Genomic DNA, 24,718 nt, shown 5'->3' on the forward strand with positions numbered 1-24,718 from the left:
TTTTCTTATTCGCCTGTACTTTATTAAGCCTTTTAGGGCTTAAGTTTTAATTTGTGATCTTATTTCTCCTAGCTTTTCTGTTTGTTCTTGTGTGAAATTTATATTTGGGAAATGAAATGTTTGTTTTCTTTTTTGGCCCTGTTTACCTGGGCTAGGCGCACCATTTAAGGTACATGGGTGTAGTTGCCCTAATTTTCTTGCGTTTGGGGTTAGGTAGTATAATGTAGAGTAATTGTGGGTGGTTTGTTTAGTGGATTCAGATATGCTGTAAGCTGGGGGTACGGTCATACAGAATAGGTGGAACTAGAGGGTGGTGGTTAATAATTCTATTGTTATCCATGTTTTGGTGATAATGGCTAGTGTATGTTTAGTTAAGCGGGCCACACACTAGACCAACTTACATCCAACCAGCCAACTTGTTGATTGGTTGGAATGAAAATCTGGGAAGGAATGGGAGTAAATGACGATCAGCAATTTGCTCCTAAATGCCAGAAAATGGTCGTCAGACAAGTTTGTTAAATGTTTGATCTAAACAGTTTGTTCAAACATCAGTTTTTGGCCACTTTACGGTTTTTGGGAGCAAATTGCTGATTGTCATTTGCTTTCATACCTTACCAGATTTTCATTCCAACCAATCAACTAGTTGGCTGGTTGGACAGATAATCTTTAGATGTGTGGCCAGCTTTAGTTTCTCTGTATCAATCTGATATTTGTTCACATCAAGCCAGTTTTCCATAGACTAGTCCACATCAGGGTGACTCTGTTTCAGATTACGGGGTAATGTATGGCCATATTGTCCTGATCCTCCCTCTAGAGTTGGGTATATATATTCATCACAACGTTACCCATTATTCTCCTGGATGTGTGGGACTAATTGGCTGTTAATATTTGTATATTCTATTCTGTTACTGAATATCACGGAGTTGCCCGCTATGTGTGTTTCCTTTTAATGTGTTTTGCCTTCATCTGACCTGTCACCATTTATCATGCTATCTTAGCCTGGTATTCATGTCTATCAAAATGCTGTGTTTAATCACTTTATTACTGTACATTGACCATGTCTCCCACATATGGTGGTTGTATTATTTTTGTAGGGTGCAATTTTAAAAATTAATAAAAATATGCCATTTAAAAAAAAAACACCTTCCAGCTAGCAAGAAATACAGATTGATGACAAGTGCTTGATCTAGATGAATCCATAACCATATGCTATTGCCACATAATGCCAATCATTCATTGCTGCTTTTGTATTGTCATTCAATGTAATTTTCTTTTCTTAAAGGTCTTAGAATTTAACTTGAACACCATTGTCCCATATGTGAGTGGCCCCAAGAGATCACAAGATCGGGTATCTGTAACCAATATGAAGAAGGATTTTGAAGCATGCTTAAGTGATAAGGTAGGTGAAAAGCTGACTAATACTCTGCCACTTCGGGTCAGATTTTACAGAATGTGGGAGTTTCACTTCTCATTAGAGGTGCTGCTTGGACCGCAAACTTTCACTGACTGTATCAGCTGTGCACCAGGTGTAGGAGGATAGTTGCTGCTACCATCACACTCCTTCAGGACCATTTTGAACCACTTGATTCTAAATGGTGTGTGTCTGTGTAATTGCTGCAGCATCATATCTGTGCTGGTTACTGTGGCTGAATCCTCCTCTTCACTTAATTTAAATCGGGTTCCTTATCCAAGCATAGCACAGATGGTGGGTATGGATTACAGTGTTCACTCTTATTTCTTGGCTTCAAGAATATACTGTGCACTGTAACTTGGTGGTCCCAAAGAGGACAGTTGCCATTCATTAGAATCCTTCTGATGCTTACCAGAAGGGGCTCCACTGCTGCTGCCCTCCAACTAGCACTTTGGAAATCTGGTTACAACAGCTTAATACTGCTGTGTCCATTCCTACTATCTCTAACCAGAATAGACATGGAGACACCTGCTGAGCTATTGTGATTCCTCTGCAGCTGCCTCTTTATTTTCTTAGCACGTTAAACAGTTTGAATAAATTATACACATGGACTTGTGAAAGTATGAAGCTGCACTACTTCACCACTGATTGTGTGGTATTTGGGATATGGGGACAGGCGGTTTAGGGAAGGAAGAAAAGAAGCTGCCAGGCAGGGTTAACGGTAAGCGTTCTCCTACTAAAATGTAATGCAAAATGTATATAGATCTAGCGGCACTGAAAACAAATTCATAATAAACGGGAAAAGCAGATGAGAATAACTTGAGTTATTTTCAGGTGATCTCACCGATTAAACTATGCTTTGCCTCCTGCAGGGAAGCCGTAAGACTGTTGTAAAGAAGCCACAGTAAAAGCATATAGTCTGTAAATGGGGAAAATGTCACAATGTAAAATAAACCAGCCTGTGTAAAATCCAGGTATTATGACATAAGTTTGTCCTGTTTTTGCACGTGAACTTATTGTAGGTTCCTCTATAGATATGATCTTTGCATAGAAACATGGACTTGCATAAAATAAATGAAAAGATCTGTATTGGATATATATCAATTAAACAAATGGAATATTACAGCAATCATGTGAAGTACATTTCCTCAGTGCCCTCAACACGATATAAATAGAAGTTTTCCTGTGTGATTCTACCTTTTCGTATATGTGAGTCACTAGTGGCCTTTCTCAGAGGAGTATAAGAAAGGTGACCGCTAGTGAGGCTGCTGGGTCACACAGGACTGAGTTCAGCATTTCCTAATGTGGTTGACTAAATTCTTATTTCCATTGGACCAAACCACCAGAAATGTGTCTGAGCTATGTACACAATTGGGACTATACAATTATTTTTGTGAAGTAGCAGAGTTGTGAAGATTTTTTTTGCTTTTAGTGCTGTGCATGTTAATCATAAAAAAAAAAAGAATTATTTCTACTGTGTTGGGTATTCATTTGCATTCCTGGTGATGAATTGCATGAAAAACAGGGAGGTACAGTAACGGGGTAATTTTTCTTATTTAAGTTTATTTTTCTTTCCAGGTGGGTTTGAGAGGATTCCAAATTCCAGCAGAAAAGCAAAAATTAGAGGTTGCTGTGACATATGGAAACTCAGAATATCTTTTGTCACATGGCTGTGTCCTTACCACTGCTGTGATCAGCTGTACCAACAACTGTAACCCCTCTGTCATGCTAACTGCAGGTAATGAGACCAGAATTCCCTTAGCACACTGACACGTCCTATGGTGAAATCAGTTAGTGCTGCAGCCATGTATAGCTGGTGTTCTCAGGCAGCAATAGGGTAACTCTTGGAATAACCAGGCACAAAGGAACAAAGTGATTACAATATAATATAGCTTTGTAAAGACAATTCACACAGTGGAATTCACAGCATTGAGTATTAAATATAGAGTAGATAGGTCAGATGTCTGAAAATGTACATCGGTACACATCAATTTTGCTTCCATGGGGACTTGAATGATATAAACAAAGTATACAAGATCCATATATTTTTTGCTTAAGTGAACAAGGTTTTTGGGGAGGGAGGATTCACAGAATAAGATAATGAAGGAGGGTAAAGCATGTGGTTATACCTCTGTATTAAATCCAAAGAGGCAGTCGGCACAATGGGGAGGAGACCAAGGTTTGTGGAGTGGAATGGTGATGTCCAGTGTTTCTAAAGAGTGAAAAAAGTCTGCTCTGTCATAAAGGTATTTGGAAATCTTGTTCATGCATGCGTCATGCCAGATGCAGTTTTTGACCAATCGGATCATTTGCTTCCAGTGAGATGTAATCGTTGACTTGCCAGCTTCTAGGTTATGTGAAACAAGTTTTGCTAAGTGTTTAGATATGATTCAGGCTTCCAACATACAGTTAAGTATCCTTTACATGCTCCAACATACTAATTATAATCACAGAATAGTTGTTACAGTTGAAATAGGGTCAGATCAAGTTAGTCGTGAGCAGCTGCCAGAATGGCTTTCAGAAGCCTTTCCCCTATTTTGCATGGTTTAATTTATTTCTCAGGATGCATCTTTATCAGTGCACACAGTTGCAAGGCTGGGCAAAAGAAATAAATTATAAAGAGGCTACCTGTGCAGGGGTGAAGTCTTTGTGTCTAGAGAACTTTAGGACTCGGCAGGGGGAGAGAGGGAGGACACTGGGGCAGGCGTGTGCAAAAACTATCCTGTACACTTGTATCTAGGTTTCAGTTGGTTGGGTTACTTTTATTTTGTGGTAGTGTGCATGTGCAACTTAATTCTAAATAGATTGAAGGGGTGACAGGGGAACAAGCCCGCCTGTGGTGAAACACACGTACTGTCTCTCTGACATTTCCCCGCTGCAGGGGGGAGGGGAGGGGGAAGTGCTCGCGGCAGGTCTTCATTGGTTCATATCCCACAGGTATTTCTCTCTCGGGTGGGTAGCGACTTACCCCGATGGCACATCCGGTCCCTGCAATGCTGCTAGTAACAGGCGCTGCCTAACACCATACATGGGTGCAGTGTCCCCCACAACTCCCTATTGTTTCCATCAGTGGTGCCGTGAGTTCCTCTTTCATTTTAGGTCCGCTCCATTGATGACCTCAGAAAGTAGAAGAAACCGGACTTCCATACCATACAATACCTTTTCTCTATCCTTTGAACTTCTTTGGTTCTTGTTATTAGTTAGCTAACTACAAGAGATGTGATTGTTATTTATATCTGTAGACACTGCTACTTCCTGACTGAGTAATGTGGAAATAGTAACCATATGAGACGTGTTGCAACAATGTATTAAGATATGGTTTACAATGTATTTAGTTGTTTTCAAAATAGGATACTGAATTGCTGATAGCTCACAGTACCTATAGTATGTGGAGGGCAGATAGAGCCCTATTGTCACGCAATTGATTTGCTCAATTTATTTCTAACACGACAATACAGAGTAGGTTATGAGTAAACTACTCTCTAAGTGTGCCTGTCGTTTGTAGATGCGTGATACTTGCATAACTTATTTATTATTAAGGAGCATCACATTAAAAGATTCTAATCCATATGCATTCTGTTTGCAAGTTTTTTGCAAATTGTGGGGGCCCAACACTGAAGGACAAGGCTTTGAAAAATCCTTGCATGGAACAGTTTCTTAGGAAGCAACACATAAAAAGATAAAACACTCTGGCTTTATATACTGTTTGTTACTAACTTAGTAACAGCTAAGGATATCATGGTGCATCCTGCTATGCACATCCTAGGCATCTGCCAGGGTATCTTACTGGGCATTTTAATTGCCATGTTAAGCTGGCCACACACTAGACCAACTTACATCCAACCAGCCAACTTGTTGATTGGTTGGAATGAAAATCTGGTAAGGTATGAAAGGAAATGACAATCAGCAATTTGCTCCAAAATGCTGGAAAATGGACAAAAACTGTTTGAACAAATTATTTAGATCAAACATTTAACAAACTTGTTTGAACGTCCATTTTCATCTGTTTTCTTCCATTTAGGAACAAATTGCTGATCATCATTTACTCCCATACATTACCAGATTTTCATTCCAACCAATCAACTAGTTGGCTGGTTGGACAGATAACCTTTAGATGTGTGGCCAGCTTTACACTGTGTTTGGCAAGTTGCACTGTTTAGGCATTGCTTAGCCTGTTACTTTTTTGTATATTGTATGTATATTGCTTGACATATTAGATTACCAATTCCTTTGAAGCTTTGTACGTTAAAAACTGGAAAGACTGCCAACTCTAACCTCATGCTCAAACATCCCCAAGATGGGATCAGAGCAATTGATTTAACTTAAGTTATTACATATAATATAACATGCATGCCCTCTTTGTTATCCTCTCTTCCAATGCTGAAGGAACAGACCATCAGTCTGCTCTTATTTCTACTTCAGGGTCCATAGGGGTCCACAGGGTGACCTTGGGGTATAGCTGGATCCTCGGCCACCACGTAGTTAAATCTTTTAACTGCTCCCAGGATGCACTTGGGTCCATCCTCCTCTATACCCCGCCCCCGAGCCACAGGCACCTCAGTTTAAACTGGTGCCCGGCTGGAGTCGGGTCACCCTGCGGGGGGGGGGGCGGCTGCAGGAGCAAGGTTTTTTTTCTCCAGAGCGGCAGCGTTGGGGTGTCTGTACAGACGCCCACGCTGCCGCTCCTTCTTCCTGCTTGCGCTGAAACGCCAGTACTGAAATGGGGATCGCGGCGGGGGAAGCCAGAGTCTGTACTAGCCGGACTCTGGTTTCCCCCGGGACTGCTGCCGGAGACGCCGGGGAGATCAAGGTAAGCCGCGCACCGTTGATTAGCGGCGGTGCGCGGGTTCCTTTTAAACGCAGTCCCATGCCCCTGCAAAAGGACAGTGTACACAGCACTATAGCCCTCCCAGACACTGAATCTGGGCAGGTTGATTGTAGTGGAAAGGTGCAGTGAGTATATCTTCCTGCATGGTATGTGACTTTTGCTAGTGCTGCCTGTCTGTGTTAATTTCTACTTACTGTCAGCCTATACCTATCCCTTTTCTTCTCCTACAAGCCCTACAGGTGTGCGGGGGAAGGGTGTTTCTACTGACCTCACTTATATAGATCACGTATTTGTGAGGTCCGTCACATACGGTTGTGTGCTACACAGGGCCATATTGTGGGCTGTTGTCCAGCACACTGGTGAGTGCGCACGTTTTCTTCCTATGTCATAACTGTATATTTATATAGTCTGTCATGTCTGAGGAGGAGATTGAGCACCCCGTGGCTCCGTTATTGTTCTCCTGCAGGCACTGTTCTGCAGGAGTGGATAGGGAGGATTTGTCACAGGACGGCCTGTGCGGACGGTGCCAGGCGGTCCCTGATACGTCTAAACCTCCTATGTCGCAGGAGCCACCATGGGCGATGTTTTCCCAGGTGTTGGTGTCCATCGCGGACCGTCTGTCGGTCCCGACTGCCGTCCCTACTAGGCCGTTGCCCCAGCCTACCATCCCCCATTCCCCGGGTGTCCCACAATTATTGCAGACTCCCCCGGGGTCTCAGCCTGTTGGTCCCTTTGCGGGGTTGCCAATGTATATACAGTCCACCCCTGTGGCGCAGCAGGCTGTGGTGTCGTTTCAGGCTCCTGTGGCAGCTCCTCCACCCTGGGTGGATGCGCTTTCCCCCACTGTCCAAGATTTGGCGGCAACATCTTCGGCTTTTCAGTCGATGTTGCGCAGTGACGTGTCCTCCAGGGTGTCTAAACGCACAGTTATGGCGCAGGCTGCGCATTTTTCGGACTCTGAGGGGTCCTCGGATGATGGTAAGGTGCAGGATGACTCAGCCTCAGATGCCTCAGTCCAGGAGGTAGACACTAAGTCTTCCATCAATGTGCGGGCTCTGGTTAGGGCGGTGCAGGCCATTCTTCTGATTGAGGATGAGGCACCCGCTCCCAAGTCGAGGTATCCTAGTTTTAAAAAAGCTAAGGTTACTTCTGCAGCGTTCCCCTTGTCTGATCAGTTGACGGATCACATGGCGGTGGCCTGGCAGACGCCCAGTAAGCGATTCCTGCCACAGAAGCGGTTGGCGTCCAATTATCAGTTTCCGGAGGCGCATTGTAAGAAATGGGCAAACTCCGCCTGCAGTCGATTCCCATGTAACAAGCCTCATCAGGAGTGCTACTTTGCCATTGCCGTCTATATCCTCGCTGAAGGATCCTACGGACAGGAAGGTGGAGACTTGTCTAAAGTCTGTTTACTCTCTCTCAGGGGCTGTAGCCCGGCCGTCCATGGCCATCTTCTGGGTGGCCAAGGCCATTGAGGGTTGGGCCAACGCTTTGGAGGATACGTTTACGGATGAAGCTCCGGATGTCGAGAGGGCGTTGTTAGGACAGATGAGAGATGCCGCTTCCTACTTTGGAGAAGCATCTTTGGATGCTAGCCTGCTGACCTCTAGGGTTTCGGCGGCAGCAGTGTCGGCTCGCAGATCCTTGTGGTTGAGGTCTTGGAGAGCAGACGCTGATTCAAAGAAAGGCTTGGAGGCCTTACCTTTTAATGGAGAGTTACTATTTGGTCCGGACCTGGACAAAATAGTAGATACCCTGGCAAAATCCAAGTCAGCCTTCCTCCCTTCAGCTACGACACCTGCTAAGGTCCGGAGCTCGGCCTTTCGCTCCTTTTTGGTTCAGGGCAAGGCAAAGGGTCAGTCCTTCCCGAGGCAGTCCGCAACCGACCGCCTCAAAGCCAAAGAAGCAAGCCTGGAGTGCTAGGCGCCCTTCTTCCAAGCAAGAAGATAAGCCTTCTGCATGATGGGACGGGCCTCCCTCTGGGGGACCCCAGAGTGGGAGGCCGACTTCTTCAATTCGCCCAGTGCTGGCACAATACCACCACGGATGCCTGGGTGCGAGAAGTGGTCTCCCAGGGGTACGCCCTGTCTTTTCGGCACAGGCCGCCTCGCCAGTTTTTTTGCACGAGTCCTTCTCAGGAAAAAAACAAGGCCTTGCAGGTTCAGGAAGCCATAGAGGCCTTGCTGACGGCGGGCGTCATTATACCCGTACCACAATCTCAACGTGGGATGGGGTATTACTCTACGCTGTTTCTGGTGCAGAAACCCAATGGCTCTCATCGCCCCATCCTCAATTTGAAGTCCCTGAACAGGTTTCTCAGGGTTCCCAAATTCAGGATGGAAACTTTGCGTTCCATCATTCTGGCGATGGAACCGGGGGATTATATGGTCTCCCTGAGACGGTTGCTACCGTATCTAGACAACCTCCTCTTGCTGGCAAGCTCCCTGGAGGTACTGATCCAGCATCTCCACCTGACGGTCGCTTGTCTACAGGCGCACGGGTGGTTGATCAACTGGAAGAAGTCCTCCCTCATCCCATCACAGCGGATGGTTCATTTGGGGGCCCTGCTGGACTCTCATCAGCAAAGGATTTTTCTGACTCCAGAGAAGGTCTCCTCCTTACAGCTGCGGATTCACAGTTGTCTGAGCAGTGGCAGAGTGTCGGTGCACTCAGTGATGAGAGTTTTGGGGTCCATGGTGTCGGCATTTGACATGGAGTTTGCCCAGTTCCATTCCAGGCCCCTGCAGAGGCTGATTCTTTTGGAATGGAACGGATTGCCAAACAGGATCCGCTCTCAGATGCTGGCGTTGTCCTCGGAGGTGCGTCTGTCCCTGGCCTGGTGGCTACAGACAGCTCATCTCCTCGAGGGGCGCCCCTTTTGGATCCCGGAATGGGTTCTGCTCACGACAGATGCCAGTCTCCGGGGTTGGGGGGCGGTGACAGGCTCCTTGTCACTTCAGGGTCGTTGGTCGGCGGAGGAAGCGATTCTTCCCATCAACATCCTGGAACTGCGGGCAGTGTACAGAGCCCTGCAGTCGACCGGCACCGCTCTTCACGGAAGGGCCGTTCAGGTGCAGTCAGACAACGCCACCACGGTAGCGTACATCAATCACCAGGGAGGGACTCGCAGTCGAGCTGCAATGTCGGAGGTGTCCTGGCTTGGGCAGAGCGCTATCTTCCAGCTCTCTCGGCAGTCTTCATCCCGGGAGTCCTCAATTGGGAGGCAGACTTCCTCAGCCGTTACGACGTGCATCCCGGGGAATGGTCGCTTCATCCAGAGGTATTCCAACTACTCGTGGACAAGTGGGGGCTGCCAGAGCTGGACCTGATGGCGTCCCGTCACAATCGCAAGCTGCCCGTGTACGGGTCAAGGACAAGGGACGCAGGCGCAAGTCTGATAGACGCGCTGTCGGTGAAATGGCTGTTTCACCTGGCTTACTTGTTCCCTCCGATATCTCCTCTGCCTCGGGTCCTGCGCAAGTTCAAGCAGGACGGAGGCACACTGATCCTGGCGACCCCAGCGTGGCCCAGAAGGCCGTGGTACTCCGATCTGCGGAGCCTGTCCATCGACGCTCCGTACCTCCTACCTCAACGGTGGGACCTGTTGTCTCAGGGGCCCTGTCTTCACCCGGATCTGGGTCGACTATCTTTGACGGCGTGGCTCTTGAGACAGCCGTCCTGAGGTCTCGGGGCTTTTCTAGCTCCGTTATTACCACCATGCTGAGGGCGCGCAAGCCTGCCTCCGCGAGGATCTACCACAGAGTGTGGCACACTTTTAGTGGTGCGAGGCCAGAAAATATGATCCCCAGGTTTCACGGGTTTCGCGTATACTGGCTTTCCTTCAGTCGGGTTTGGACTTAGGATTACGTCTTTCCTCACTGAAGGTGCATGTGTCTGCTCTGTCGGTGTGGTTCCAGCGCAGGATTGCTGTTATGCCGGACGTACACACCTTTTTCCAGAGTGTTTTAAGAATCCAGCCTCCCTTTGTGCCACCTGTGGCCCCGTGGGATTTGGTGGTGGTTCTTCGGGCCTTACAGGGTCCTTCTTTTGAGCACTTGGAGTCAGTGGAGCTCAAGTGGCTAATTTTTAAGTATGTTTTCCTCTTGGCAATTGCTTCTGCTAGGAGGGTTTCGGATTTGGGGGCGCTTTCCTGTCGTCCCCCTTTTCTGGTTTTTCATCAGGACACAGCGGTGCTTCGCACTCGTCCTGATTTCCTGCCTAAGGTGGTTTCCAGGTTCCACATTAATCAGGAAATTGTTGTACCAGCCTTCCAGTCGCCTGATCTTTCGGCTGGGGAGGCTTCCTTAGACGTTTTCCGTGCACTCCAGGTTTATGTGGACCGGACTAGTTCTGTGAGGAAGTCGGATTCTTTGTTTATCCTCTTTGGTTTTCACAAGAGGGGTTGGCCTGCCAACAAACAGACTCTAGCCCGTTGGCTTCGTTCTGTTACTATTGAGGCTTATATGCAAGAGTGTTTACCTGTTCCAGCCTCTGTTAAGGCTCATTCCACTCGGTCTGTGGGCCCTTCTTGGGCTTCTAGCCGTGGCGCCTGTGTAAGGCGGCCACCTGGTCTTCCATTCAGACCTTTTTGAGGTTCTATGCGTTTGACACCTTTGCCTCTCAGGATGCATCCTTTGGGCGCCGGGTTCTCCTATCAGCACAGGAGCGTCCCCGCCCTTAGTTGGACTGCTTTGGGACATCCCCAAGGTCACCCTGTGGACCCCTATGGACCCTGAAGTAGAAAACAAGAGAGATGGTAAGAACTTACCTTTTGTTATCTCTGTTTCTACAAAGTCCATAGGGTCCACAGGGCACCCGCCCTGACGCACCTGGCTTCATATGGGCTCTGTGACTGGTCACCGGTTTTCCGTCTCCCATTTCTGTGAGTATGGTTCTTGTGTGTTCCAGTCTTCCTTCTCTCTGTTTCGTCTCCTCCTCCGGCCTTGGCTGCTTACCAACTGAGGTGCCTGTGGCTCGGGGGCGGGGTATAGAGGAGGATGGACCCAAGTGCATCCTGGGAGCAGCTAAAAGCTTTAACTCCGTGGTGCCCGAGGATCCAGGATCCAGCTATACCCCAAGGTCACCCTGTGGACCCTATGGACTTCGTAGAAACAGAGATAACAAAGGTAAGTTCTTACCATATTTCTTGTTATTATGGGCGTCTGAGAAAAGGATTTACTGGTAAATGAAATAATTTCTTTTCTAAATACCATAATCTAGAACAATGTTTATTGTGCTGTATAGTCAAAGGGAAGCCTTGTCATAAAAGGCAAACTCCCCTGTGTACTTAAGAAATACAAGTTATTGTCTGTAAAAACCGATATTCAAGAAGGCAGATGGTACCAGCCAGATATGAACTGAAATGGTTAAAAGGGTGGGAAAAAACATGGACCAGCCTATCGAAGACTTGTGTGACTTTTTACTAAAAAGTGCAAATGTGCAGTAAACAGATACAATCTGTTGGAACTTTGCTTTCATTTTGTAATGTACCAGAGTAACCATTTGTTAACTAATTGTTGATTAGTTGCCTTAGCTTTGGTCAATCTGGTGCAATGACTTTTTTTTTTTTTTTTTTTTTAAGTTCCATTTTTTGCCCTGTTTTTACTAAATTATACCATTGAACTCATGGTGGATATAAAGGCGACAGTCGTGTAAAACAGTTTTCATATAGCTCTGTATTTCTCACAGGTCTCTTAGCTAAGAAGGCTGTGGAAGCGGGACTCAAGGTGAAGCCATACATAAAGACAAGCCTATCGCCTGGAAGCGGTATGGTCACACATTACCTCACTGCCAGTGGAGTTCTGCCTTTTTTAAACCAGCTCGGGTAAGTATCAGGTTTCAGTGTAGCCGTAACAGGGGCAAAGGGCCTAGCTCTGAGTCGCACACACTGCCGATGTCTGACGCAGTGAAGTTACTTTTTCTTTTTCTGCACCTGTGCAGAGTTGTGATGGAGAAGCACAGTCTCAGAAATGTGCGGTGACAGGGAGATGGCTTAGCCAACATACTGAGAAGGTCCATCTTATGGGTGTGATATGGCAGTGTCGCTGAAAGTTTGGTACAGTGATGCTCATATAGGAGGCCACACTTGGAAGGACAAATAGGGCTGGTGCAAGTTTGGATGGTGCTTCTAAAGACGTGACCAGCTCTATTTCTGCCTCTATGTACACTGACGTGGGCATCTCAGACCTGGCACATTAGGATACAAATGTACACCAGGGAAGAGCTTTGTGTAGCTGCATTTGCATAAAGTCACAGGTGGGCAGCACCCAATAGCCACAGACACTGTTGCGTCCAATCAGAATCCACCTCAAAAAGTTGTATACAAATAAGCAATGCCTTTGAAATACTCTATGTATTCCAACTTTATTTTGGTGATACCTAAACTGTACAGTGCCATGTGTCATCCTTCCTTTATTTCCCAGCTGTTTTTTTTGTTTTGTTTTTTAAAAAATTGGTTTGCACCTTTTGATGACTTGAAATGTATTGTACTGTCTTGTACTTACCCTCTTAGAAAGCAAAATCAATGTATTCAGTCAAAATGATGTCTTCATATTGGACATTTCTGTATATATGTAATCGCACATGTATATTTGTTGCCCCAGGATATAGACCAATCAGTGCTGTGCTCTCTTTCTTATGCCCACATTATCAACATTTGTGTGATAATATAAATACTGTACAAACTACAGAAGGCCAGATAGTTCTTTGTAAAATGTACAAGCTGTTGACTGTTGTTAATATGGTTAACCCTCTTGGCCTGTTAGCATAGACCTGAAAAAAAAATGTAGTTCAGTACTGCCTAGTCTCTTCCACAGAGGGTTGGTGTTATTGAAATGAATCAGAATGGATAGTATTTTCTTCTAGCTGTGATTACACCAGTGTAAAATATTGTCTCATTTGCATTGCATTTAAATTCAGGTTTGACATTATTGGCTATGGCTGCTCAAGATGTGTCGGCAACATCAATCCTTTACCTGAGGAAATCGTCACTGCTATTAAAGAGGTAAACTGACAGTATTTTCGCTCCGTTATTTTTGGAGTACAGCATATTTGCACTAAAGAAATGTTGGCTATATTGAACGTATTTATTTTCAGGGGGACCTGGTGGCGTGTGGAATTTTCTCAGGAACCAAGCACTTTGAGGGCAGTCGGTGTAGCTGTATCCGTGCCAATTACCTAGCTTCTCCACCTCTAGTTGTTGCCTATGCTTTAGCAGGCACAGTGAACATAGACCTGCAAACAGATGCTTTGGGTGAGATCTTTATTGAGATTGTCAATGTGTATATTGTATGTGACATCACAATGTTTATTCTATCGTGTGCTTGTGAAGTTAATTGCATGTGCTACAAAACAAACACGTGTATGTGTGTGTGTATATATATTATGTGTGTTTGTATGTGTGTGTGTATATATGTATATATATATATATATATATATATATATATATATATATATATATATATATATATTTTTATATAATAGTCGGGTGCATAAATATTGGGACATTGACAGAATTTTCATATTTTGGCCTCTATTCCCCACCACAATGGCTTCGAAATGAAACAAACAATATGTGCTTTAACTGTAGACTTTCAGATTTAATTTGAGGGTAATTACATCCAAATAGGTGAACGGTGTAGGAATTACAATGGTTTCTATATGTGCCTCCCACTTTTTAAGGGGCCAAAAGTAATGGGACTATCAACTCAAAAAAAAGCTATTTCATGGACAGGTGTGGGCTATTCCCTCGTTATTTCATTATCAGTTAAGCAGGTAAAAGGTCTGGAGTTGATTTTAGGTGTGACATTTGGATTCAGTTGCTGTCGACTCTCAATATGAGATCCAAAGAACTGTCACTATCAGTGAAGCAAGCCATCATTAGGCTGAAAAATCAATACAAACCCATCAGAGAGATAGCAAAAACATTAGGTGTGGCCAAATCAACTGTTTGGAACATTGTAAAGTTTGCTCCTCCCCCCTCTACACCCCATCAGGCAAAGGGGAGTTAGTTTTATTTTTGTGCCTCACAGGCGTGGGCACTTTTTCCAGAGTTGACAGAGCATATGGATTTTTACTTTTTTGATTTCTTTTGTGGTTGCGGAGTTCTCTAGGAGAAATCCGCTGGAGGGGGCAGACAGCTCATCAACGTGCCGTCCACCCCTGTATTTTACAGCTCTCTGTGGAGGGAGGTAGCTCAGTCCCCTCTGCTTGGTGATACGTGTTCTCTGAATGGTAGCCACTGGTCCCTTACTAACCGTTCATTCCATGCAGCCAGAGCTGTGGTGCAGAACTTCCAATGCCAAGGGAGTGTTAGTGGGGATCCTGCACAAGGTTGGGTGCCAAATTTTGCCCAGTTTGTCACACTACTGTGACTGTCTGGCTTGGAAATGGGGGGGATGGTGCCTCCTTGGCAGGTTTATACGGAGAAACCTGCCAGACATTTCTCACCAGTAAAGATGGTCTTGCTGTTGAGCTGCGCTGATGCCTGGTGATGTTTTTTAACATACTGTTTTTCAGAAGATTTAAATTTATCTAGTGATCCTTCTATACTTAGTCTGAGTTTTTAGACCCTGCAGCCTGTGGTTACAACTATACGGGGGAGGGGGTCTAGTGAACACTCACCATTGTGACTGAAATTTAATACTGCCATGCACTGCTGTACTGGTACGTTTTAGCTGAATTATGTGTGGCAATATTCTGCTTACAAATTTGGCAACATTACTACTTCATTGGTAGATCGTTACTGACTTTTTAAGCTGCTTTGTTTCTCCGGTTACTCTACATTTTACTTGCTTGAGTACTGATTTGTTGACTCGAGTGTTTGCATGTTAGAGCATGCTTCTCTTTTCGTATTATATTGCATACTTACTATTTTGCTCACAGGTTATGTCTTTAGTATGCAATCTAGACAGAGACGTCGTTTACCTGGTTATAGGGTTATCATTCACACTCCATGTTTTGGTTTGAGTTCTGATTTTCCTGGTACACATATTCTGTCATTATACTCTCTACCTTGAGTACTAGCGTCCTAGCTCGGGTGTTTCTCATGCTCAGTGGTCAGCTTAGGTACAGGTTGTCATAGCCCACAAATGTCATGTTGCTATTTCTCTATTTCAGATAGTCCTTGTTTTATTTTCTTTTGGCTCACATATTAGCGCTCTCTTCTCTCTCCTCTTTCCCTCTTCTCTTCCCCTTCTTTTTTTTTTTTTCCTGACAATATAGTTTTGTCAGAGTACTCTCTATTCATTCTGTTTAGATCAGTCTTCCATGCTTAAAAAAAAACAACAACAAAAACTGGTCACTAGTCTACATTATACCTAGTATGCTTTCCTTAGCTACTGTGTCATCTTATTTGAGATACTAACTTTGGAGCTAAGGTTTTGACTAAAAATTTATTTATTTGAGCTACTTGCCAGGGTACTCTTCCAACTTGCATTTGGTGGAGTTTTTGGCATAGTACCATCCTCCATTTTCCTCTTGAGGTCTAAAATTTTGACAAGGGTTTTGTGATTGTACTAGCTTCACTTACCGGTGGAATGTGACTTTAGTTATCTTATTGAGTCTGTTGTGTCACAGGGTAGATGCCTGATGGCAGTCCCACCATCAAGAAGGGGAGAGTGTTAGTGTGAATTTTACACACATATTACACTATAAACAAAGTGCCAATTGGATGCATACTTTCTACAAGTAATTAATGCTTATCTGATATCAATAGAAATCCTGAGGCCCACACCAATCAAAAAAAGGTCAACAGCTTCATGTCTCCAATGATAGAATAAATACTAAAAAAGCACTTCTGGTACAATGTTATAAAATCATTCGAAATGTTATTTCACCAACAAACAATATTTATAGTATACCACAGAAAAAAGAAGATTCCCTCCGGCACACTGCAGCAATATTAGCAAAAATACTTGAATCCTACATGATAATAGAAATTCAGAGGTATTGGTTGCATAAATTTGCAAATATATGATTAAGCGCCGGGCCAGCGTCAAGGCTCCTCTATACCGGTGTCCCTAACATTAAGGGGTTCACGTCCGAGGCGCAGAGCAGCCCAAAAGAACCCAGCCAAGGACCACTCCCAGGGCATCACACGAAAAATGGAAGAATGGTGATAGTGAAGTGTAAAGTATAGATGTGTCAAGATAATCAATAAGTGTTAATATAATAAGAGAGAATTAAAATTACATAAATAATAAACAAACAAATGGAAAGGTGATCAAAAAATATCTCATTATATTAACACTTATTGATTATCTTGACACATCTATACTTTACACTTCACTAAGTGTTAATATAATAAGAGAGAATTAAAATTACATAAATAATAAACAAACAAATGGAAAGGTGATCAAAAAATATCTCATTATATTAACACTTATTGATTATATTGACACATCTATACTTTACACTTCACTAAGTGTTAATATAATAAAAGAATTAAAATTACATAACTAATAAACAAACAAATGGAAAGGTGATCAAAAAATATCTCTTATTATATTAACACTTATTGATTATCTTGACACATCTATACTTTACACTTCACTAAGTGTTAATATAATAAGAGAATTAAAATTACATAAATAATAAACAAACAAATGGAAAGGTGATCAAAAAATATCTCTTATTATATTAACACTTATTGATTATCTTGACACATCTATACTTTACACTTCACTGTGACCTTTCATCCATTTTTCGTGTGATACCCTGGGAGTGGTCCTTGGCTGGGTTCTTTTGGACTGCTCTGCGCCTCGGACGTGAACCCCTTAATGTTAGGGACCCCGGTATAGAGGAGCCTTGACGCTGGCCCGGCGCTTAATCATATATTTGCAAATGTATGTAACCAATACCTCTGAATTTCTATTATCATGTAGGATTCAAGTATTTTTGCTAATATTGCTGCAGTGTGCTGGAGGGAATCTTCTTTTTTCTGTGGTTAAGTATAAACCCCGCCCTTTACAAGCACCTGAGCAATATCATTAAGCTGATGTGAGTGACCACCATACTTTCTATTTGCAATCTTTATAGTATGCCTACAAGAGTTCAAACAATGTATAGCTTATCTTAGTCACATTGCTGTCATGGAATATTGGTATGTCTTTTATATCCCAGATGACAGCTCCTCCTTCCTTTCCAGCAACTAATGGAGTACCAGACACATTGAACAACATGGGAGGTCATCCAACATATTTAGCTTACGATAACTTCAACTGCATGTGCAAACCCGTGTATATGTAGTGTTTTAATTTCTATTTTTTTGAACAAAGTAATTTTGATAGAAGCTAAAATTGTCTCCAGTTGAAGTTTGCCTTAATGAGATCAGAGGTGACACAAAATAAGTTGAAAGGCAATCGCACATACTTGATTAATCTAAATTCAGAACAAGGGGTGTTGTGTGCCGGGTCGGTTTTCAGACCGATTATTTAGCTACTTAGGTTGTCATTTCCAGGGAAGTAACTTATTGTAATTTTGACTAGCACTGTCATTTTTTGTTGTTTGTGTTGAATACTGCTCCAAATGTCGTTGCCATCTAGCTAATTTTACTTATTCAGTGGGTAGATTAATAAAGTGGTACACATTTTTAGTATAGTTATTGTTGTATACCTTCTCTCTACAAAGAATAATCTGTTCTATTCCTTTTAGGGGAGAATTCTAAGGGGGAGAAGATATTCCTACATGACATTTGGCCCAGCCGTGAGGAAGTTTTACAAGTGGAGGAACATCTAGTTATACCGTCCATGTTCAAAGATTTGAAAGTCAAAATAGAGGTAAATCCTTACCTACAGCAGGAAAAAGATATACATAAGCTGTGCTTAGTTTGATACCTGTTCAAACTGTTTGTTTGTTAAATATCTTTGACAGAAGCAAAATACACGGTGGAACCTTTTGGATGCACCGGAAAGCACTGTATTCCCATGGGATCAGAGATCTACCTATATCAGAAGTCCCGCTTTTTTCAATAAACTAGTGAGTACATCAGACTTTCTCTTTATGCAAATAGAGGCTGATGCTTACATGAGTCTGAAATTGGCTACATAATAAGCTAATAGAAAAAAATTGCAATTGAAGCACTTTTGCAGTGTACATTTGGGATTATATATCTCTTCAATGTTTTCCTCTCTTGGAATATTTCTTGCTCATCAACTTGATGATCTGAGTAAAATCTTTTTCCAATATCCGTTTTACGTTTTGAAGCATTAACTGAGTAAGATTGTGTATCTCTACTGCCTTACTGTCGTGCATCATTTTCTCTGCCTTTTTTATTTATTTTAGAGAAAGGTCCCTACGCCATTTCAGCCAATTGAGAAGGCTCATGTGTTGCTTTATCTAGAGGATTCCGTTACTACTGACCATATTTCCCCTGCAGGAAGCATCCCTCGTACAAGCCCAGCTGCCAAGTACTTGACTCAGAAGAAGTGAGTTGTCTGCATTGTACAATGTATTTGCATCCTGTCACTTGCTCATCTCAGCATTGTTTGCACTTTTATTGCCTAACCACACCTGTGAGCATTTACAGTGTCACTTTGTCTTCTCTGTAGCCTGGTACCCAGGGAGTTTAATTCTTATGGGGCTCGCAGAGGCAACGATGCCGTGATGACTAGAGGCACTTTTGCAAACATGAAACTTTTTAATAAACTTATTGGAAAAATGGGGCCAAGAACAATCCATTTTCCATCTGGACAGATGGTGAGTAAAACTATATACATTCTTGAATCATATTTCTATTTAGCAGTGTTGTTAAGGTAAATGCCTATTGGAAACAAGAAAAACAAAATCTTTTGTTTTTAATGGCGTTTAGCACTCCAGTATAGAATAGTAAAACCATTCAAACTACATGTATTCCAATTTCAGCCCATTATACAGTATGTCTAGGCTATGAAAGCTCAGCTATAGCATATAGTCCTTTTTATAAGAGATTATACCAGAATAATCTCCATTCCTAGCTTTGGTTTTATGATGTTCACATTACTGTTACAGTTCTATTATGGATTCCTTTGGTATTTCTTTCAGGGCTGATCTGATCTTTCATTGCTTTTGATTCACTGTTCAGTCTTTATAAAATCAAAGAAAGTTGTATTCTTTGATATGACAATAGAGATTCTACAGTAAATTTTAGGTTTAGCCATGTCAGCTGTTACCACTTTTTTACAGATGACGGCCCTGTGAATATTAGCAGTTGTCATGTAATGCTAAAGAATTATTTCATTATATAGTGATTCTTATAAATTACTCTTTTTTTATCGTGCTATTCTATTCTTCAGTATGTGTACTTGGGGAGACAAAGTGATCTAATAATAAAAATATAAACCTACATTAAGAAAGTGCTCTGCCTTGCCAAAATGCCTCCAATTCCCTTTGCTCATCTGCCATGTAGTGCTTCGGTGAATAATTCCAGCTAGAAGAACGTCTTTAGTCTAGTAATGGCCTTTCAGCGTCAGCCCATCAAGCTGTGTGAGCTTGAACTCAAAGCATGCAGACTTTATAGCCCATGCTATTTAATTCTATAAAACATCAGCACTGCTGGACTATTCTCTTAGTATTCTAATATGATCCAGTTTGTGTATATAATTTAGTTTAGTGCTTCTATAAATGGCAGAAGAACTGTACAGATATGTTCACGTGCTGACTTCTGTGCACAGGGTATGAATAATATGCCGTCTTTAAACCCTTTGTATGCTCCCCTCCAAAAGCAAGCATCTATGGATCCCCGCTATAATCTATCCTTAATGCCGCAGGGAGACTGCTCTTTGTCATTCATCACTCCACTTCCATTGCACCACTTTGCAAATCACGGTACCGTCTACTCATTGTCTTAGGAATCCAATGCAAGCTGCTCCCCTTTAAATCCCTCACCAACTCTTCTTTCTCATATATCTTTCACCACTTTAACAGATTATTGCCCTCTGAACTGCACCTCCCATCCTCTCTGATAACCATTTCAGACTCCGGCCAAAGAATGTTGTGGATGGGGAGGGGACCTGGCAGGAAGGCACCATGTTAAGCTCCGCCCCCTCGCGGCTTTGGCCACGATTTGCGGGTCAATCGGAAAGGGACGGAGCCAAATGACACAATTTTAATGGAAATACATCATACTGGCTCCGCCTCCAGCCGATTGACCCGCGAATTGCGGTATTGTGCCGCAAGGTGGGCGTTGCTTAATAACAGTGCCTGCTCTTGTGCAGCTGCTGCTGCGTGGGGGCCCTTTAGGTGTGGGGGCCCCGGGACGACCGCCTCTGTCGCCCTCCTATAATCTGGTCCTGCACAGATTTTTATATCAAATTGACTGAGGTATTAATTAAGTCACCTGTGCTCAACCATGGATATCTTGAACCTGAAGGGAGCCTTGAGGACTACGTTTGGGAAACTCTGGATTAGCTTGAACAAACAGGCAGACCGCTAAACTGGGGACTTTATTTTATACACCTATTCGGAATATGTCGATTTATATTTGCAACCCTTGAAGAGCGGTATGGTTAAGTGGCAGGATGTTTTTCAGGGTTTAGACTTAAGAGCTATCATCGCCTGTTGTGTATGACTGAACAAACAGTGTACCGTATATACTAGAGTATAAGCCGAGTTTTTCAGCACAAAAAATGTGCTGAAAAAGTACCCCCTCGGCTTATACTCGAGTGAAGTGTAGCGCTGACCGGATGGAGTTTGGTCAGCACTACACACTGCCAAACACACAGCCGCCGGAGCCGGCAGCTGTGTGTTTGCTGTAATCAGCAGCCGCTGAGAGTCTGTCAGCACTACACACTGCCAAACACACAGCTGTGTGTTTGTTGTAATCAGCAGCCGATGAGTCTCTGTCAGACTCTCATCGGCTGCTGCTACTCCCACTGCGGGAGCCATCTTCCGGCTCCCGCAGTGGGTGATGGGAGACACGTCGTCATGACGACGTCTCTCCCATGCAAAGCGGCCGGAGGAGTGGACAGCAGCGGGACCAGGAGCGGGAGTTTCAGGTAAGTGTTTATTTTATTTTTTTTTATTCGTATCACATCTCTCTCTACTGGGGGGGGGGGGGGGACTACAGGGGGCCGATTACTACAGGGGGCACTACCAGGGGCCGATTACTACAGGGGGCACTACCAGTGGGCATTATCAGGGGGCGATTACTACAGGGGGCACTAAAAGGGGGGATTACCACTGGGGGCACTACCAGGGGCCGATTACTACAGGGGGCACTACCAGGGGGCGATTACTACAGTGGGCATTATCAGGGGGCGATTACTACAGGGGGCACTAAAAGGGGGGATTACCACTGGGGGCACTACCAGGGGGGGATTACTACAGGGGGGGATTACTACAGGGGGCACTAAAAGGGGGGATTACCACTGGGGGAACTACCACTGGGGGATTACTACAGGGGGCACTACCACTGGGGGATTACTACAGGGGGCACTAAAAGGGGGAATTACCACTGGGGGTACTACCAGGGGGGGATTACTACTGGAGGCACTGAAAGGGGGGATTACCACTGGGGGCACTACCAGGAGGGATTACTACTGGGGGCACAACCAGGGGGAATTACTGCTGGGAGCACTACCAGCTGCTGCCATTTCCCACACTAGGCTTATACTCGAGTCAATAAGTTTTCCCAGTTTTTTGGGGTAAAAGTAGGTACCTCGGCTTATATTCTGGTCGGCTTATTCTCTAGTATATACGGTATATATGCTGAAAAGCATTACAGATTTCTTCATAGAGCCTATTATATTATAAAGCTGCGATGCTTAACATTGGACTCTAAGTGTTTTAAATGCGCTCAGCCTGAAGCGGTCCTACTACACTGTATGTTCAGGAATTTTGGTTGAATGTTCAGTCGTGCATAACTAGGGATTTGGCCATAGCTTTTACTGTAAACATGGCATGGGCCCCATGGGGCACCCACACGTCGCTGTTCAAAGCACACAGCCTTATTCTTAACTCGTATTGCGGCAGCAACTAAAAAAAACAATATTGTCCCAGTGGACTGCTGGAGAGGTTGTACCCATTTTATTAAGGTTTCCTAGGTTAACAGTTTTATAGCAAAAGGGACTGTTTAGAATGTTCACAGCTAGAGTTGTGAAATATTTTGCTATATGGCTCCCTTATTTTGTTACTTTACCCGCTACTACATGGGAATACACCCAACGGTCAGACTGACATCTTGGTACAATTTAGAAATGTTGTCCAGGGGTTCCCCCCCCCCCCCCCCTTCTGATGTACCTGGGAAAGTGGCGGATTGTGCTCATGTTATTCTCCTGCTCTCATACTACTCCTCCACTATTGTGAAACCCGCATGCCTTTTCCATATTTCCTTGTTACTGCACTTCTATGAATGATACTATTTTCATGTTGGTTGGAACGCCTGTTGTCTGTTACCCCAGTTTGTTCTTTGAACTTATATTTGCAGACACTGCTATTTTTGTGACTCTTGTCAAGTATCAATAAATCAATCAATCAAGATCAATAAATATATATTAAAACAAAAAAACACCCACATTGACCAAACCACATATGCACATTTAGTCAGGCCTATTTTTTCACCTGAATTGCCTAGGCCTTTTGCTTTGTGTTTTTGTTCTGATGGTTAAATGATGTGTTGTGAAAGTGTACATGATAAAAATGATCTTGTCCAATCATTAAGAAGACTGACAACATGAACTATATGCACATTTGGTAACAATGCATTTGATTTACTCCTCAGCCAGTGGCTTGCCATGTTGTAGTTATGTAGTAGTGGGCAGCTGCTAGGTAAACACTTCTGAGTAAACAGACATGGGGTAGATGTACTAAACCTTGCAGAGATTAAGTGGAGAGAGCTAAATCCGCACCTAATTGTCATGTTACAGTGTGTGTTTGAAAAATGGTGGTTAGGAGCTAATTGGCTGGTACTTTATCTCTCTCCACTTTTATCAGTCTCCAAGGTTTAGTACATCTACCCCATGGTGTAACATCTAGTGAAAATTGGGATAGTGTAGTCTACACTGTTACAACGCATAAAGTGTGTTTAAATCTTTTTTTTTTTTTTTTTTATCAAATGTGTATATATAAAGGAAAGAAAACATTGGTTTTCAAATAAGGATTTTATTAACAAAAGTATGTAATATCTTTCTTACATCTCAGTATAATAAAAAGTGCTTTATCCATAAACTATAAGCCATTGAGAAAGCACTCTGTTTCCGAGACCTATTTGGATTCTTGGGAAAGCTGGAACACGGCTGAACCACAAACACAATTCCCTGTATCATGTCCAAATATAGACTATCACAAGTGTTCCCATTACAAGCTCGCTGTAATATATAGACCGCAAGCCCAATTAAACTCTTTTGTGAATAAATTCTTATTTTAAAACTGGGCTTTTCTTTCTCTTTTACATTTGATGGCCTTGGGATTGAAAAGCTGAGCATTGAGTGATGGAAAAGCACTGCAGGGGACCAGATAGCCAACAGTTTTGCTTCTTGAGATTGATGTTTGATTGGTCTAGAGGTAAAAACTGAGGTTCATTTAAGCAGAAGTTAAAGTAACAGTTGTGTATTCTTTTTTTGCAGTTAGATGTATTTGAAGCTGCAGAACTTTACCAAAAAGCCGATATTCCCCTCATCATTATTGCTGGTAAAAAGTATGGATCAGGGAACTCAAGAGACTGGGCAGCCAAAGGACCGTTTCTGTTGGTATGTTATCTATTATGAGCTTGAAGGTTAAGGGGTCTATTTACTAAGCTTTGTTAGAGGTTAATGTGAACGAAGATAAGTTACCAGCCAAACAGCTCCTAACTGTGAGATACAGGCTGTGTTTTAAAAATGACAGGAGCTGATTGGCTGGTACCTTACCTTCGTTAACTTTATCTCCTAACAAAGCTTAGTAAATAGACCCCTAAGTGTGGTAGATGCCATTCAGGGTGCAAGTAATTACAGCTGCACCTCTACAGGGAACATTTAGTTAGGCAGTGAAAGCAATAATTCATACATAGGTACATTACTCCTTTCCCAGATATATCTACTCAAAACAAATGGGCTTGATGCGGAATAAATCTGGCCTACATGGCTCAAGAGAAGTGTACATGGGAATGAATGTGTATATTGGCCCATATGCACCTCAACCACATCTGCGTACATGGCATATGCTTCACCATCATAGCCAGTGTCCACTTGTCTTTTACTAGGTGCAAAAGCTATTCCTCCAAACAGGCATATTTTCATTTACATCCATTCATGTGAACTTTGCCTGTGTGCGAACACCCCATAACAACCCAGTTACTCATCTCAGTCATAAGTGTAGATGTGATTGTGCATAGCCTGCACTTTGTGTGTGTGTCTTCTGAATATACCAATGCAAGATGCGCTCCACAAATGGGCATACATTCAACTCTGCATCAGCCCCTATACGTTTTTGTACATGAACATCTTAGGAGAAAAAGGAAACTCTCATTGTTTGGGGGCACTCTTTTGAAATATTCCATATGAAAACTTAACATTTATTGGAAATAT

General features: G+C 43.3%; 1 protein-coding gene across 2 annotated transcripts in view; it reads left to right on the top strand.

Annotated features, from left to right (window-relative positions):
• The window catches only part of IREB2 (iron responsive element binding protein 2), an 80,508-nt gene that overhangs the window by 49,131 nt on the left and 6,659 nt on the right, over positions 1-24,718 (top strand). For both annotated transcript variants that reach the window (XM_088446711.1, XM_088446710.1), the window contains exons 12-21: positions 1,283-1,399; positions 2,990-3,149; positions 11,928-12,063; positions 13,158-13,242; positions 13,335-13,491; positions 17,892-18,016; positions 18,111-18,215; positions 18,522-18,664; positions 18,788-18,935; positions 23,780-23,902. In XM_088446711.1, coding sequence (XP_088302837.1) covers positions 1,283-1,399; positions 2,990-3,149; positions 11,928-12,063; positions 13,158-13,242; positions 13,335-13,491; positions 17,892-18,016; positions 18,111-18,215; positions 18,522-18,664; positions 18,788-18,935; positions 23,780-23,902 — 1,299 coding nt within the window. The remainder of the gene's footprint in view (positions 1-1,282; positions 1,400-2,989; positions 3,150-11,927; positions 12,064-13,157; positions 13,243-13,334; positions 13,492-17,891; positions 18,017-18,110; positions 18,216-18,521; positions 18,665-18,787; positions 18,936-23,779; positions 23,903-24,718) is intronic.

The sequence above is a fragment of the Taudactylus pleione genome, unplaced genomic scaffold (assembly GCF_031769625.1).
Source record: "Taudactylus pleione unplaced genomic scaffold, aTauple2 ptg000019l, whole genome shotgun sequence".
Lineage (NCBI taxonomy): Eukaryota > Metazoa > Chordata > Amphibia > Anura > Myobatrachidae > Taudactylus > Taudactylus pleione.